Raw genomic sequence first — 17860 nt, forward strand, 5'->3', positions numbered from 1 at the left:
CGAGAGACTCGGAAGAGATGTTGAGTCCGGTGGGCAGATCAAGGCGTTCGCAGCAAGAAAGGGGCATGAACTCCGTCCTGCTGTGCCCAGTGGAACAGGCAAGAACCAGTGACTGCTCCAGCCTCCAAAAGCACTTCATCGGAGCGATACTCTGACACCTACCGATGTTTAGCGGTGGGCTGAGGGAACACTGTCCCGCTCTTCACAAGGAGACAAGTGACCCTGACCTTCTGGGAACCACGTACACAACACACACAAGCCCAGTTTACACCAGTGCGGAAAGCATAGAGAGGAGAGACGCTTGTGTTCAAGCGGAGGATGCTTTCTGATTTACACAGCCCACACCGGTACGATCCATCTCTGGCCCCCCGCGCCCTCCTGCCTCACCAACCTGTTCTGTTGGAGGTAACCGACTCCGCCTGCGACACGAGGCGTTGGGGCAGCGGAGCCTCGAGGCCCGGGATGAGACTCTCAACAGCTACGTCAGGTTTTCCTTTCCAAACGTGCAAAACAGCAGAGCAGAGAAGAAGCCAGAGGTTAGTTTGCGAGACACAGCACAAGGAGGAACGAGGGCGGCAGTTGTCTGAATCCTTTAGTGACCCCTTCAGCAAGAGCCTGAAGTGAGACCAATGTTAATTTAATCCCAAGGGTTTGTTGGGTTTGAGTTTCTCCGGTGCTTTTAAAATGGATTTATTTTAATTTGTGCTAGCCCAATTTGAAATATCCCGAGGGTGGAATTGGAGGTTAATAGCGCCTGCCCTGCAGCTATGCAGAAGGCCTGGGGCTGGGCAAATAACTACAAGGTTTTGCAAGATTCTTCTCCAGCAAAAGGAAAACCCTGACCTTTACGGAGCCCCCTTGCACTAAAGTCACAGATCACTAAAGTACCTACTGTGGAGCCTGTATCTTATTCCCAGTTAAGCGTGTACAAAGCCAAGGAGTTGGATCTTTTTTTTGAAGTCAAAGAACCAGGAGGCACTCAAATGCTCGGATCATTGGTCTGGTTGGTCAGCCTAGGAAAGGTTAATGAATATTTTTGTTTGCATAGCAGTGTGTGTCTCGGATTTGCAGGATCATTATCTAAGAGGATTCAGACAACTGCCAGAAATTGCAAAAGTGAGAAAAAGAGAGAAAGTCTTGCTCTCGAGGCGACTCATTTCCTACCTTTCTACTCAAAGCTACAAGGTCACAGCCAGCTAAGCCCGGGGACCCTGGCTGGGACCCAAAACCACCAAAGCAGCTGATTGCAACTAACGGCAGCCTGCAGTTATTAGTTTTTAGTACATTTGGGAAGTACACCAAAATACGATTCTGCAATGCTCCAAAATCCTTATCCTGCCTGAAGCCTGGGCTCCTGGCAGCCTGGCCCGTGTATTCTCAGCATACACCCCAGGCCAAAGGCGATGCTGTCCCCATCCCGCTGAGGGTCGATGGAGGGACAGACAGGCGCAGTGCCTGGCCATGGTTACACACAAAGTCTAGCAGAACTGGAAGGATTTTTTGCATCTTCTCCTTCAGTCCCAATTAACTTTCTTCTACCAAGACCAGAAGAACGCCCAAGGCACAACCATGCCATGTTCTTGTCCCAAACAAGCAAGCCTAGATTCTCAATGCAAATACCAAACTGTTCAGATGTTAAACTCATGGGGAAAAGGCAGATCTGTCTCAGCATAATCCATAACTTCCTATCCCATTGTTTTTCATCAACACTAGCGGCTGTTTTGAGAGCCCAGTGGGGGTAAACACGCAGAGTTATCATGCGGGACAAGACATGCCATGGGAGACAGAGGGGAGGAGGTGCCCTGGGTTTATTTTTTACCATTCACAGCATCTGGCGTGCTACCGAAGGGGTCAGCGAGAGGCAGGATATCAGGGAGCAGAAGCGCAGTCTCAGGAGATTTGAGTCCCTCAATCAGTTTTTCTGGGTTAAGCGGGAAAAGGAGGAAGGCAGGCAACAGAGAAAAAAGCAGAAAAAAAATACAAGAAAAGACAGCATTAATCAGGTGCTCCATTCAGTGGCTCATAGTCAGTGTGCCAGCCTCAGAAGAACATCTGCACAATTCTGTGTGCAAATGAAACTATCACTTAGAGATATCAGAGGGCAGCTATTCAGCAGCTGCCCATGGTCACCCAAGATCCCTGAGGACACCCTCTCCCTAAGGAGCCACTCCAAACCAGCATGCAGTTCTGTCACTCCTACCCAAAGCACAAAAGTTTAACATGATCCATTGAAAATCAAATTAAAACAAAAAAAAAAAAAGAAAAAAAAAAAAGACCTGCAATTTTTCCCCTCTCACCTTCCTATGCTGGTGAGGTCTTTGTTAGTCTTTGCATAACAAGAAGAAATAGAGGAGATGATCAGAAGCCCAAGATGCCAGAGCTAGGTATACAGTGCCTATTAATTTGCTCACGAATAGCATACTTCTAGCCCTTAAGAGCTTAAGCAAAACCAGAAAATATTGAGAAACTAGCATCAGCCATCAGAACTTGCCCTTGGGTTAAGCAGCTGCCTAGTTACCCGTTAATTATTTCAAATATCAGGTTTCCAATCAGACACGTCGTTCTCAGCGGTACAACTCCTGGGGTTCCCATTATCCTTCGTACAAAGACATGCAGATAGCCCGGGCAAAAAGTTCATTGCCGTTATTAATCTGGTGGAGGAGTGATTTTGCAATCATACTAACCAGGTTTTCAATAATGAGCTTAATTATTTCGTTTTCACGAGGGTTTCTTCACAGAACAAGAAGATAAAGCACATTTTCAGGATTTGCTAGAAGTCACCACCTTCAGTTGAACAGCACGGATAAAGTTTGCTCCACACGGACAAATCCGGCCGTTCCAGCTCGCTGAACAACTGCATTTATCATCTAACATCAGCATGAGCCGTGGCCCCGCCACAGAATTTGTACATCTGTATTTTATGTTTTGAGTTCAAAGGCTGGCGTTATTATTTATTATCCAAAGAAAACGTGCTCACAACAGCACAGGCTCTGGAATACTGCTGTATGAGAGACTCACCACAGTCTGAAAAAGCCAAAGAAAAGCTTAAGTTGCACCGCTACATCTACGGTAACACTCTCAATCTTTTTTATTGCCCTGTGTAAATAATGAAATAGCCTAGAGGCTTTGGAACTACTTATTCAAAGCAGGACAAATTCTGCTCCCCATGAAAAACTTCACAAGCCAACACAGCAAAGCAGCCAGGAGGGGAAGGAAACCTAAGAAGCGACCCACGAGGCAGCTGTTACACCACTAAAGGCCTGAGGGCGGTCAGCTGAGAGGAAAAACCCAAACCAGCAGCCCTGAATGTACTGGAGTACAGCGGGTGTGTACGGACCGGCCCCCAGCCAAGGGCAAACCCATCCCGCCACATCAGACATTCAAGCCCAAGAACACTACCTGCCTTTGTGGTGGCAAAGAAACCCAGCTCTTCAGCCGCTGCTTCACCACAGCTCCACGGACCAGCGCGGCGACTCGAGGAGGGCGTCTCCTGCACACCCGACCTGTGCACCAACACGAGGCAGCTACAGCTGAACGAGATGCAGACCGAGAAAGAACGAGCAGGCTCTCTCACGATGCTGAACTGCATTTTGGGTCCTGCTACCCAGGGAATTCTCTAGCAGGAGTTTAATTTCCAAGAGAAACATTGCTTCAACTGCAAATGAAGTCATGGCTGAGATGGTGAGCAGCCAGCAACACCGAGCGATGTGAAATCCAGCAGTGCAAGAAGAGGAAGAACTGGGATAACTAGTCTTGTTTTCGTTATCTGTACAAACACAACCATTCGAGTCACGCGTGTATGAAGTGATCACCAATTGGGGACCAGACTCCACCAACAGAGCAAAAGGCACACAGCATGGATCTGCCGTTTGCAGAAAGAGATGAAGGCTAGACCCTTGTGTACGGACTTCTCTGGAACACGCTCTTCTCCCATCTGTCACCCTCTCAGCAAAGATCTACTGGAGACAACCAAGAGAGACGTTTTGCTACTAGAGGACCAGCCTCTTGTGACTCTCTGGGCGTGTGGGCACACAATCCCAAGCTGCACTTTAGAGGTGGTCATGATGGCAAAGAGGCTGAGTTACACAGCAAACAGCAACGTAACAAGAAATAAACAGATGAAAACCTCTGTGCGGCAGTTTCAGGGCCCATTGCAACTAATTTTGCACATGCATAGAGCTCAAGACTGGAGCATGACAGGACAAAACACACCCTGCATCTCACCACGCAGATAAATTCAGGATTTTCAAGTGTCAGAAATCCTTCTGCATCAAATCCAAAAGACGTCTGCAGGTTATTCATACGGAGACATGAGCAAGCCCAAGGATAAACCAGGTTAAGACAACCCAATACAAAGATATTTTATACCATACAGCTCCTGAAGGGCTTCTCTCAAACTCCAGCTGGAGCACCATGTGCTTTCATCGATGACTGTGCTCCCACCTGGGGCTGCCTCTTGGAGGCACCCTCCTCCCCAGACAGCCCACTGGAAATCCTCCAGGGCTCTCCGCGTCCCAGGGACAGCGAGCGCGGTTCAGACCTTTGGCGTTTCGTTTTCTGCTGGGGTTCCTACTCCGCCCATGTTCAGTCCTGACCGGATGGCAAGAATTTGCTACAGCTTTGCATCAGGCAGTGAGGATGCTGGCTGAGTAAGCAAGAGTCATGAGCAAGTCTTGAGAAGGAGCCTAAGCTCAAAAGCGTGTGCAGGGGACTGAAAAGCACCCTGTCGACCCTTCCCAGAGCTAAAGCCCAGCCACATACTGCAGCCTTCAGACAAATGTTTCACTTTCTTCCCAAGTTCCCAGCTCCTCACAGTAAGAAATCACAGATTGTTTCCTCTCCTAGTCAGAGTAAGCAAAACACGATGCAGAGAAAGCAAAGCAAGAGCCTCCAGCTCTCAGAAGCATCCCCAACGGCAGATGTTGGTAGCTTCAGAGACTGGGAAACCAAATCACTTCCTCCGGGAATGAAAGCAAGAGCCTTTCCTCCGATCTGCATCAACACAAGAAGGAAGTAACACCCCTCAGCATCAGCAGAATTAACAGAGTTACATCGTGGGAGAAGAACACAAGATCAAACCCCACGTGTGGGTTGAGGAGCACAGCTTTGGACAATACAGTGAGAAAAATCTGACCTTTTTCTTTTGGTCTTTGACCTTCTTTTCCAACCCATGCACCAATCTGATTTTTGAGATTTACAATTAGTCAATTTGCACAGACTTTGCATCTGCAACACCACCACTGCCAAGGACTGTGAGTTGGCATGCTGCAATTCAACTTGGCGATATACCCGGTAAGTATATGCAGAAAGCATTTTAAGAAGGACCAGAGTTATGAACAAAAATATAAATCACAAGATGGGAGAGGGCAAAGGGGTTTTTAATTAGAGCAGGCTATTAGAAAGAATAAAGGTTCCTGAGAAACTTGCAAGTTAAAAAGGGAACGGAGGGCAAAAAATCTGCCACGGGTTGGTAACACACTGAACAATCAAGATGCAACATCTCAAAGCCAAAGAAGTCCACCAGCCAGGCACCGCACACAGCAAGGACGTTACTCACTCGTGTACCGCGGAGGAATAGCAAAAAGAAAGAGAATTCAACAGAGCACACAGCAGAGTTCTTTTCTTCGGATGTCAACTGAGAAAGAAAGACAAGGGTGTAAAAATCCGGCCGAGTCAACTGCGCTGCGAGTGGGAGGGTGAATTCCAGATTAGTCACCCAGGAGGATTTCTGCCTACCGATTAATCAAGTATGAAAGGCTAAAGGAAGCCCCGCACATTATTCGCCAACAGAGGACTTTCACTAATCAAGGGAAGGCACTGGACTTTCATCTTCCTAGCAGAGTTTCTGTCCAATGGAATTGTTTCTTATACAGCACAAACAGAAGAAAAAATATTATAGCAATCGGTGTGCTTTAAATCCACACGCACGCGACCTTGTAACCACCACCCAGAATAGCAGGAAAACATTCAGCAGTGGCTCCTTAAGAGATCAATATCAAACAACCGTAGCTTAATTTTCAAGATCTCAAATATTCGTCCAATAACATCCCTTTGGATCAACTCAAAGAAACACCAGATACTCTTTACCCTCATTCAGTTGGGATTCCCGTGGTCCACTGGCTTGGCTGCTCCCAGTCACCAGAACACCGTGTGTTCTCTCGGTTGGTAACACAGCAACTATTTCATCACGGTGCTAGAGGAGCGGTTCCCTTTCTGCATTTTCCCAAGTCAGGATGTAAACTCAAGCCATCAGTACACACCCACGGGTCTGTGCATGTCTGCAATCACCTTTTCCCAACGTATCATCTTGGTACAAATATAAGTTCTAACTAGAAATACAGTTTTTATTTTACAGTTGTTACAAACACCCAGACAGAAGTGGGCATACAGGTATTTTCTTAAAATTTATGGGCCTGGGGTAGAGAGAGTTATGCTGATGAAAAAGATTTCATCAGGTATTTTGTGCCAAAAAATAAAAGAGCCCTCCTACATCAGCGATAGCGGCCGTGTCAAAGCAGCCGAACCCGTGTGTCTCAACAAGGATGTCAATGGCTTGAGCTCAATCACCAGCTTCAGAGATCTGATCTCAACACTTCCCAATCCTTTCCCATTTCCCGTTCTTCAAACGTTGCGACAGCCTGACACTCGCCTCCAGCTCCCAACGCTGCTCTAGCACACTGCAGGGAAAGCTCAGAAACCCGGCTCCTGGAGCCACATCACAACACAATGAGAAAAATCCAGTTTTGCTTAAAACTCCTGGTTTTGAAGGCAAGGATGTTTAAATGTCAGGGCCACGCGTTTCCGAGAGCTGGCTCTAGAAACAGGCCAAGGGTGTGGATGCATTCTGAAATCACAGCGCGGGATATCTGCTGCCTCTGCCCTGATCCGCATCCTCTCGGGCTAACAGGAAAACACACACGTCTGAGTATCTGAAGGAAATAAGGCAAAAACTCATCCTTAAAGTGCAATTTAAAAGCTTTGGAGAATTCCAACATGACAATGACTCTTTAGTAAGCAACACCGTTTGCCTTTTCATCAAAAATGAGAATCCAGCATGCCCGGCTGGCACAGGCGTGCTTTCTTGGCCCGTTTCCTCCCCCAGCTACGTCTGCACGTTTACTTAGCTGTGCTGGACGTGGAATTTCTCTTATTTCACGTTCTGTTATGAGCAAGACAATGGTGCAGAGGCCGCTTGGTGTTGCTGCTCGTCAAACAAATAACTAACGACACTAAAGACTCGTTTGTCTCTCAGCTGCAGCCAAGACGCTGAATTACTGCAGGGAGTAAATGCTGGTGTAAACTTGTAAAGAATGAGCCGTTCTCTTTTGAAGAGGAATAAAAAAAAAAAAGATGGACTCACTGTGCAAAGACAGTACTGTACTGGGCAGGGATGCAGAGAGGCCCCCAGTACCACGGCACAGGGACACAGCCTGCACACGCACTGGTGCGGTGTGACCTGCGGCACGGGGGGGATTTGTCCTCCGTGCAGTGAGAGGAAGGAGCAGAGCTGCTCCTTCTCAGCTCCCGCACCTCAGTGCTGCTGCTCAGCGACTTCTCCTCGCTTGCTCCGCTGCCAAGGACCCACACCCACCAGCTCTTCTCTCTCCTCTTCCGCAGAGAGCAGAGAATACACCAGGACTGCCGACAGCACAGGGCACCCGGGAGAAGAACGTTCATCTGGAGCCAGAGCAAGGAGACCCTGCTCCCACCCCAAACTGGAAGAAAACATTTTTGGCAGAGGGCATTTCACTGGGTCCACTCATCACTTACTGAGAAATCTGTTTACCTGAGCACGTTTCTAGAGTCAAGGGGATACATCGAAAACCTTTCCTGACACCAAGATGACTCTTTCTGAGTGAAGAGTGTAACTACATCAGGACAGGACTGAAGGATTTCAGTTTCAGCAGTTAACAAGGGACAGGGGCTCCAGCAGAAGTATTCATATGCTCTGGGTCAAACCTCTCATTAAATACTTCCGCAAAGCAGGTTTTCAGAATCTAGTCCAAACTCCATTCATGCCAACAGAAATGAAGTCAAAAGAAAGAAACCCCACAGCAGGTAACGGGTGTAAAAACCCTGGACTTGGGACTGTTCATGGGGTGAAGCATCAACGACAAAGGAAGAGAGCTGACTTGAAGCTTCGTAACTCAGTTTAATTTCAGGTCTTCAGAATGCTCTGTGCAAAATTTAGCCTCCAATGCCCCTAAATTCATATTCATAGACATGAAGCAGCCACACGGAGCAGAAAAATTACCCTTCCGCTCAAACACTCCGTTGTGATTGACCAGCATTGAAGCCTGCAACAAGCTTATTAAGAAGAACTTGGCTCACTTTCCTACACATGCACAAGGAAAAAAAATGTTTTCAGCATGAATATTTAATTCACCCTTCTTTGAACAGATGTTTTGCCATATTTTTACATCCCTCTTGCCAGCTCCTCTTGCCGGTTACAATTCTATTAAGCATTGCAGCCATTACACATCAGAGAAGGAGGAATATACTGAAAACTACTCTATTTCCACTTGATTATTGTCCAGAGCTGATATTTCTGCCTTCTCCAGGGTGCAACATTACCTCTTCTCTAGAAGCACTTCCAGAGCAGCTCGTTACACACAACAAACGGTAACCAGCCTCCTGTAAGCTACCACGCATCTCCAGCGCCATGATCCACGCCAGGCTGTAGAACCTGCTGCTGGCCAAGGTTTGTCTTTCTGTAGACATTTAACTGACTACAACAGAGTGTGATCTCGCCAAACCCACAAGCAGCCCTACTTAAAGCCACATCTGTTGCTTGTAGCTCCACGACAGCGTTCTCCTCCATTTGAACGTATTTAGGCTGTCCGGGGATGCACACAATACTATTTGTCATGGGTTAAGCATCATTCACTTGCTTCTCGAGAATCTGCGATAGGTTCATCTGTCCTGAGCATGCAGAGGAAAGGTGGGAGAGCCCAAGGAGGGCTCTGGCCAACATTCAAGTGATGCCACCTGTACCCTCAGGTGCCAAACGGAGTAAGTTTGTGGCTTAAGTAAAAAAAAATTTAAAAATTCATCTGAGCTCTGAGCCAGACCCTCAGCTATCACAGATTTAGAGAGCAGAGAGCCGACAAAACCGGCTCTGTGTGACAAACAGGGAAAACACCAAAGGAAAGCCTCGAGTATGGCTGTGCTGAAAGCCTTCCTGAACAACACCGCTCTTGTCACCAAGGGCTAAGGACTGACGCTTTTCCTTCCAAAAAGGCTGTGCATGCTCCCAGCCTATAAAAAGACAGATGTAAAATGTTTTCCGAGCAATGGGATTCACTAGCAAAGTTTTATCAGAAATAAAAACATTCCAAACAGAATGCAAATATTTAGCGAGAAATTTAGTTGCTTCTGCCCAAAGCTAAGGCAGCTTGTAGACGTGCAACTGGAGATGCTGATGTCCTGAGAGCCCGAAGTCAATCCCATGGGGTACACCCGAAAGAACGCCTTTCACACCAAGTCAGCACATCCCTTGCATCCCAGCCCTCTCTGCTCCGGGGATGTCTCCACACAGGTAATGCAGACACGGAACAAAGATGGCTCTGTTCTGAAAACCTGAGACCAAATCCAGGATTTTTATCTTCTCTGTGGAATTTACCAGCACAGACAACCCCTCTCGGTCTTCCAAGCTAAGGATAACTCCGTAGCCCTGGTCCTTGAAAGCATTCATGAGCTCCTGGCCTCAAATTTTACATTAGAAAATATATATATAAACTAGAGATGCCTTTGCAGGAACCTGCAGGAGACCAAGGCAGCCAGATCTCCTGCACGCCCTTGCCCCCCAGCTTCGCCACCATGAAGGAGATCCACTGAACTCACCAGGAGCAGACACACGCAGGCAGAGAGATTAGCGAAAGAAGGTTTAGCACCTGCCTGCAGAGATATGCCACCGTCAGGGACAGATTTGTGGGACAAGTGACCCGGCACCACGAAAACTGCAGACAGCTGTTGTCCTGATTATTTGCACCCAGGGTTGCAGGGAATTTCTCCGTGGTGGTTTCTGTACTATGAGGAATTTCAGAGCTCCTGCAGCTCAGGCTGTGGCTGCTGCTTCGTGTGGTCTGGCTATACCAAAATGCAACAGGCGGTAAGGAAAACTACCGTCTCGGTGTGCACTGCGTGTGTTGAGCACGCTGGCAGAGAATGAGATGGCAGTCTGGGCTGACAGGCTTCAAGTCAGGAAAACCAATGTTTGCGACAGCATTCATGGAGGGTGGGGAAGAAAAACGTGCCGTCATCTGCCTTCTGTAGGTTCTTTCCAAATTATCGCTGGGCAAGTCAGCTCCCAGCCAGCGCTCACACTGGGCAGAGGGCCTCTAAGTTCTGCTTCTTTTCTTGAACTGCAGCATTTACGAGTAAAATCCCTTTTGAACCAAAACACATTGCTCATGCTCTTTGAGCATCAACCAGAAGGAAGCAAGTTCTGCACAGGTAGGGGGGAAAAAAAAAAAAAAGCTTTTTTTCCTGAATTGCTTAGCTTTCCATGGAGAGATGCCATCTGCACAAGCAAATCGTTTTGAAGCTTGGGTCCTCTACTGCCACAGCACCAGTGATCCACAGCGTGAGCTGAGGACAAGGTGAGAGCTGTAACAAGCTCTCATCCTCTGGGGCTCGGTGACCAGAAGGGACCTGTCACACACATCCACCAGAGGGCTTAGAGAAACTCCAAGATCAAACCATTCCCATATTCCAAATCCCACTGCTTTGCAGATGAGCTCCTAAGCACTTACATAATCTTGTGCTAAAAAGTGTTGGCTGCTGCCGTCAGAAATGTGCACGCAGAAAAGACTTTTAAGTAATGCTGCAAAGGAGATGGAAATTGCTACCAACTGCACTAGAAAATTTTGCCAAATCAGAAAAGGTTACACGTTAACTCGTGTTTCACATGAAGCACACATTTGCAACAGACCTTGGAAGCCAAAGAGCTGACTTTCAGAGGAAAGATTAACAATAATAAAAACTAGTTTCCAAGCTGGAGGCCAACTTCAAAATGGCTTTGGGCACAACAGGTAATTACCCCGTGATTATTTTTGGCTTTGAATACTGAACCAGTGTTGTGGTCTCCCAAGGGTCTGCCGTAAAAACCGAGAGCTCTTGTGCCCAGCACCACTCCCGCAACCAGAGAGATATTCAACAGCAGAAAGCGCGTCAGCGCCCAGCACCATTGACTAAGGCCCAGGATTTCAGGTGAGTCTAGAAATAGAGCTGGAAGATTAAGGGTACAAAACAAACAACAAATCACCCCCCCTCCATAAACTCAGTTGCAGTTACCTGGCGTGTCGGACAACGGGAGAGGAATGAACGGATCAGGCACAGTCAGAAGAGGAGGGCTAGTGTCCAAACTCAGAATATCTTTCGTTTTTTCAGCTGGTAACCGGGAAGAGAAAAGGCAGAGTGAAACAGAGAAGAGAGAAAAGCAGAAAGCATGGAGCAAAATCTCAGCACAGGCACAGCTCAATATTACCGAGTCCAAGCTACAGCCCGACAAGAACAACACACACACGCACGCTCAGATCAAGTTTATGTTGCTAGTGAAAAGAAAAAAAAAAGCAAACCCCACACAACTATTACCAAGTAGCTCTCCAACACAGTTTAACCCACAGATCTCAAAACATTCCTTGAAAGGGAAGTACTATCATCTCTCTTTGCAGCGGCACAAAAGGTGAAATGCCTTAAAGGCCACATGGCAGGCCAGCCCCACGTTGGGCCTCTTTGTCTGAAATGAAAGATGCAGCATCTTGCATCAGCCAGGCTTAGACAGCCTCGGATCTACGAGGAACGAAAAAGAAAAGGGCTAGAGTGCGCAGCTCAGTGCCAGCACCCAGAAAACCTCCAAGACACCTTCCTGTGCCAAACCAGAGGACAGGAGAGCCAAGGGGCACATTTTAAAGACAACTACTAAAAGAACTGAACATGCTACACTGTCCAGAAAGCCCAGAACACGCAGGTGCTTCTCAGGCTTTGCAGAAGGTACACGACACTGAATCTGGAGCTGCTGCTACTCAACGTCACTCCCCAAAGGCTGACGGAACATTACAAACTGTTCCCAGGGCCCTGAAGAGCTGGACAAACTCAGAAAGCAACCCCCTCCAGCACTGCTGCATCACGGACTTCAACTCCTTAACTCTCCAGTGAGAGCCAACAATACCAAGCTCAGTTATAAGCTCCCCTAAATCTCTTTTTATAAATAGAAATAAGCGTAAATGGATTTGTCACTTCTTGCCCCACAAAGGATTCTTCAATCTCTTCCCAGGACTCCTGTCACCAAGGGTTGTGCTTCAGCGAGGAAGCGTCACACGGGTGCGTTTGTCACCGGTGACAAAGGGCTGCGTAAGACCAGGGAGAGGATTATTGCATTTCAGGCTCCTGGAAGCAGTTCTCCAATAATGTCCTCGGCAGGTCTTTGCTGCATTCTGTGAGAACGGATGCTGAAGGACTAGAAACAAGCAGAAGCACTCACTGAGGCTTTTCTGGTGTAGAAGGGGCTACTCATGGCAAAATGCCGGTACCCAAGTACTGAAGCAGACACCAGACAAGGTCACACGCGCAGAGGCCTCTGCAAAAAAGCTCCTTACACCACCCAAGGACTCCTGCCCTCTGGACCCAGAGAGCACAGCCAGTGCAAAACTTCCTGCCTTCACCATTTAACACGTCAGTTTTGAGACCAACCGCGCTCTCCTCTGAGGATTTCCCCTGCTCTCTTGGTCACTGCAGCAGAAACATTCTGCTCCTCTCCCCCTTCATACAGCCCAGATGCAGGCCAGGAACACCCTTCGGCATGAACTCCCTTACCGCACGCGACGTATTTCACTTCTAATGATGAGCTGCATGGAACTGAATGCTTTAAAAAGCCTTCTTGTGAAGTTAAGGGGCTCACTTGGTTTCTTCCCTCCCCAAAAGCCTCACCTCTGCCTGCAGACAGCATCTCCCGTCTCTGCTACCCAACTGTGACACGTCCTTGTGCCGTTCCTACCCTCCCTTCTTTCCTGAAGGGCCAACCCTACCCCACAGCTCTCAGTGCCAAGGCCCAGCTCCATGCCCATCAGTTTTACCTTCCTTCTAAAGAGGCTATGATAAAGAGTTGCCATTTTTCTGCAGTGCTCTCCAGGGCACTGCCCTGTGGGATGGATTCACAAACTCACCTGACCCAGCAGTGAAGGAGGAGCCACCAAACGCATCTGCCTGGGCTGCGGATGAAGCAGATTGGAAACCTGGAATCAAGTTCTCTGTGGAACTGCCCATCTTTTCCGGAGCTTTCCCTGAAATGCCAGACACAGATTTAGGGGGAAAACTTCCATTCCGAAGGTCGCTTACTTACTTAGATTCTTAGGACACTTATTTCAAATATGTGACTTAAGCCCCTTCCTGCAAATCGTAACTTGCAGATGAAGCAGAGTTTAAACTGCAGCTTCTACAACCAGTTGATCACAGCCACTCTAAAATCAGTTTGTACCTCTCCCTTCAAGGATCATGCTCATTTAATTGCAACCACTCAGCAAAGAGGACAGGGAGTGAGAAGGAAAATTGGAAGGATTTAGCTCTTAGAGGCACAGAGAACCACGCTAACATGGGAGCGCCCCAGCAGCATCTGACCAAAAGCACCACCACTCCATGCCACCTTGTGTTTTGAGAGCAGGCTGGTATTAAACCACCTCCATCAACCTACCGTCACCCAGCCTTGCAAAGTCCTTGTTGAGCAGCTCCTCAGCTGTGAGCTTGGAGAAGTTATCATCATCAAACGGATTCCACGTGGAGACATCGGGCGGGTTGTAGACATTCTGCTGGGAGGTCCTTGGGGAACCCGAGGGTGTGGTGGACGCAGATCTGGAGGTGATCAACCCAACCAAACAACAGCCATTAATAACCCAGCTGAAACCCTCTGGCCAGCACTGAGCCAGTCCAAACAATCGCTTCCCTCTTAAAACACTCAGCACAAGTTTTGGTACGTGCATGCCCAGAAACCTGGGACCAGTTGGCCTGATCTGCTTGACCACCCTGGCATCAGAGATCGCAAGCATCCCATTTAAAACAACTTTCTGCAATGCTCACGTGGAGCCTTCCTGCCTGTAGACACGCCAGTAGTGACCTAGCAAGTGTTCCTGGGGAAATGCTGATGCTAAGCAGCACGCACGAAGCACGCACCAGGGCTACTGGTGTAACGGCTGAAATGACACTGGCTTTTGTAATCCAGAGGAAGGCCCTGTTTGCTTAGCTTTTGGGGAGCCCAGGAGCACTCAGGAGGAATTCTGGCCCTTGGGGAAGTTTTTTGGCAACTTTATGCCAAGCCCTAAACCGCGGTCTTGGGAAGGCAAAGACTCATTTAGACCTCAGAGTCTGCTGCCTACCTTAGTCTCCAAGCTTCGCCTAGCAAATCTCTGAAGAGCTTCATCTACCCCCTCCTACACCCTGTGACACCAAGCGAGCAGCCACCTACTTGGACTTGTTGAGACTGGCTTCAGCAGCCGCTGCCTGCAGGAGCTGGGTGGACTTGCTGGCCGGAACCCCAAAAACCGCACTGTGGGTCACGTCGCTCAGAATCCTCCTGTGTCCTGCACGCTGCGTCTTGGGGGAGGACGGAGGGGTGAGAGAGCCCAGCTTCTGCCCTTGCACTGCTGCGGGGGGCGTGGTTTGAGGTTTTTGCTGTTGCCTCATTTGTGCCTGCATGTAGGAAAGAAAGTAAACCGGTATGTCCTTGATCGTGAACAACAGCCACGATAACAAAACAGCTACATTCTGGAGGATCTGACCTTCAAGTCATGGATTGGGAATAGTCTGGAAGGGAAAAGCAAACAAAAAAGAATCAGGGTCATTTCCTGACCATTGGAGAATTACTACAATTGTAAAGCAGAGACTTTCTCCCCTTTCTACGGTGCACCTCTAGAGGCAAAGCATCTATTAGCACATTTCATTAAAGGCTAGCTGGTCTCAGAAATTTGCTTGTGGGTAAAGAGGCTGAGATCTGGGCAGAGGTAAAAAAAGAAATCAGATCTTAAGTGTGCAGGAGTCTTGTCATAGAGATGCAAGGAGCGGGGGCAAGGTGAAGAGCAGCGCTCCCTCCAGCAGATAACGTGTGATGGGTCAAATCCCTCAAGGAAGCACAGGTCTTCTGCAGAAACAAGTGGAAGAAGCTTTCTTGGCTTTCTCTTAAGCAAAAAAAGGACCACAGGAGCAACATTTGATATTAAAATCTGGAGAAGAAAAAGAGGTACATCTGGTTGAGGTGTGAGCCAAGACAGCCCAGCCACAAACCCTTTGTAAACTTCCAGGGGTTTCCTCAAACTGATCTTATTTTTCCATTACCTTAGTCTTGTGTTAAACTCACAAACCCATAAATACTTGAAATACTGTTTTGTAGTGATAAACAGCAGCATTGCTTCCAATTCTGTGCTTTTTTTCAAACTTGTCTGTCAGTGAGATATCCTGGTTGGATTTAAAGCAGGAAAACTAGAATGCAAAGAGAAGCAAGCTGTGCGTGCCACCTCTGCTGCCTGGGCACCAGCTCCCCGTTCCCTGCTCCGTACCATCCCGGGCCATCTGCAACCACGGCAGACAGATAAAAGACTTGGAAAGACCTAAGAGGGCAATGAGAAAAGACTTACACACCCAGAGCTACTACAGTGGGGCAAGGCAAACAAGCGGTTAGCTGTCTTGCTTTTCATCTGGCATTTTCAGGCAGAATAATTCACTGCGGCTGAGAAGCAAGCTGACCTGACTGCTTCTGATGCACCCACCTTCCATCTCGCTATATAGGTAACTGCAGAACAGTACAGTTGGTGCTGAGAACTAAAAGGGCAGTGCCGAAATCTCCACAGAAATGAATGCAGAGATGATTAAACTGAAGTTTCACAACGTGAAAAGGTTTTGATGGGTCCTGGCTTGGTATCTTCTGCTCAGAGACTCTGCTCTGCAGAGACCATGGCTCACTATCATTTTTTTAAATGAGCCAACCACTGCTTTTCCCTTCCTGACTGCTGCAGGGGTGGAAAAGTGTCCAGATGCGTCCATTCTGATCAGCCTTCTCAGGGGATAAGGCTAATTTTCAATCCAGCTGATTTAATACAATTAAGACTGGTTTTGTGCTAGTGAATCACAGGCAAGCTCTTTGGAGATGCACTTCAACACTACATTTCTGGCATTTCTCCTCTACAAGGAACAGGGTAATAACAGACCTCATCCAAAACCTGTCTGCATGTACTGAAAATCTCCCACCTATTCCAGTAAACTGGCTTGCCCCAGGTCATTCAGCAAAACAATAACAAGACCAGGAACATGCCAGCTCCGAGCTTGTCACCGACCCTAACAACCAGCTTAGCGCTGAAAAATCAATATGAGAGCAAAAGGGTGACAGAGCCTTGAGACAGACCAGAGCGTAACGCAAACAGCGCTTCCCCAGCACTGCTCAGGTCTCTGGCTTATGGAGTTCATTAGTAAATTAATTCCTGATGTTACTTCAAAGGAAGCATGCTCAAGAGATTGATGAGGACCTGAAAAAACTGGCGACTCAGGAACAAGCAAGCACAAACTGACCCTTAGCTTGGACTCAACTATTGTGCACGCAAAATGGTTTTTTATCAGATGCTGTTTACTTTGAACATGTGCAACCTGGTACAGAAAAATACCCGGCAGCTTCCTTGTGCCTGCACAAGCTTTCTTTACAACACGCAACTAGAGTAAGGGACAACCCTTCATGCTCCCAAAACCAAGCGAGAGCGGATGGGATTGCGCAGGAGTGCAAGCAGAAGGCGCAGCCTCCTCCCATATGTAGTGCAGAGACATTTTGGCAGAGGGGAGCCTGCCCTCTGGCACAGCTCCCCGGCCTCGAACGCTGCGGACAGCTGGCTGCTTCCCTGCTGCAGAGAGCTGTATTTTCCATCAAGTAAAGAGCATTTCTTTTGGATGCACGTTCAGATGATTAGTGAAGTAGATGATTTATTTATTTATTTTTAGACACAGTGCTTTGAAAAATCTCCTTTCTGTAGTATTCATTAAAGAAAAAAGTTACCCCAATGCCAGAAACAGCCAGGAAGGCTGCTTGCACCTTCCTCTGCACCACAGCCCTGAATTCAAGACCAAAGTTTTCCAAACAAGCAGCAACAAAGTAGTTCTGTTGCCTGGTGCCCGTCCTGATGTGTTAAGTACAAATAATTTTTGCAGCTACTTACATCTTCTCATCTGCTTTCTACTCATCACAGACTCACAGACTGGTTTGGGTTGGAAGGGACCTTAAAAATCATCCAGTGCCACCCCCTGCCATGGGCAGGGACCCCTCCCACTAGCCCAGGTTGCCCAAAGCCTGGCCTTGAACCCCTCCAGGGATGGGGCATCCACAGCTTCTCTGGGCAGCCTGGGCCACTGCCTCACCCCCCGCACAGGAAAAAAATTATTCCCAATATCTCATCTCAGTCTTCCCTCTTGCAGCTTAAAACTGTTACCCCTCGTCCTATTGCCACAATCCCTGATCAAGAGTCCCTCCCCATCTACTCATCTTTTTTCTACGGACCCAGAACACACACACCAGAGTCCAGCAACTCATTGGAAAGAGCAGTCCAAACAACTATACGCGTCTCCGAGGCAGCAAGGTTAGGGCTGAAACCCGCAACTCAGTTAATAACCCCCTAGGTGCCAGCAGGCCCTAGAGCACCTATTACCTGGTCTCTGTGGGTCCCAAAAATCCAGCCAACCCTGCTGGGGTGCTCCCAGTACACGGGACCTGGCAGGAGAGCACTTCCCAGTACCCCAATCCCGCTGCCCCACTCCTTCCTGCAGGGCTCTTACCACTTGCTCCTGCGGCGGTGCTGCCTGGGCCGCGCTTTGCTGGGCCAGGGGCTGCGGCGGC

At 48.2% G+C, this 17860-nt stretch overlaps 1 protein-coding gene across 1 annotated transcript in view; it reads right to left on the minus strand.

The window, feature by feature from the left end:
* The window catches only part of AAK1 (AP2 associated kinase 1), a gene marked incomplete at its 3' end in the record, with an annotated part of 40365 nt that overhangs the window by 3804 nt on the left and 18701 nt on the right, over nucleotides 1–17860 (minus strand). The window contains exons 12-18 of the mRNA XM_010076853.1: nucleotides 17794–17850; nucleotides 14459–14682; nucleotides 13691–13848; nucleotides 13167–13283; nucleotides 11296–11391; nucleotides 1820–1921; nucleotides 392–493 (exon numbers count right to left, since the gene is read on the minus strand). Of these exons, the coding sequence (XP_010075155.1) occupies nucleotides 392–493; nucleotides 1820–1921; nucleotides 11296–11391; nucleotides 13167–13283; nucleotides 13691–13848; nucleotides 14459–14682; nucleotides 17794–17850 (856 nt within the window). The remainder of the gene's footprint in view (nucleotides 1–391; nucleotides 494–1819; nucleotides 1922–11295; nucleotides 11392–13166; nucleotides 13284–13690; nucleotides 13849–14458; nucleotides 14683–17793; nucleotides 17851–17860) is intronic.

This window comes from Pterocles gutturalis, unplaced genomic scaffold, assembly GCF_000699245.1.
Source record: "Pterocles gutturalis isolate BGI_N339 unplaced genomic scaffold, ASM69924v1 scaffold5808, whole genome shotgun sequence".
Classification (NCBI taxonomy): Eukaryota; Metazoa; Chordata; class Aves; order Pterocliformes; family Pteroclidae; genus Pterocles; species Pterocles gutturalis.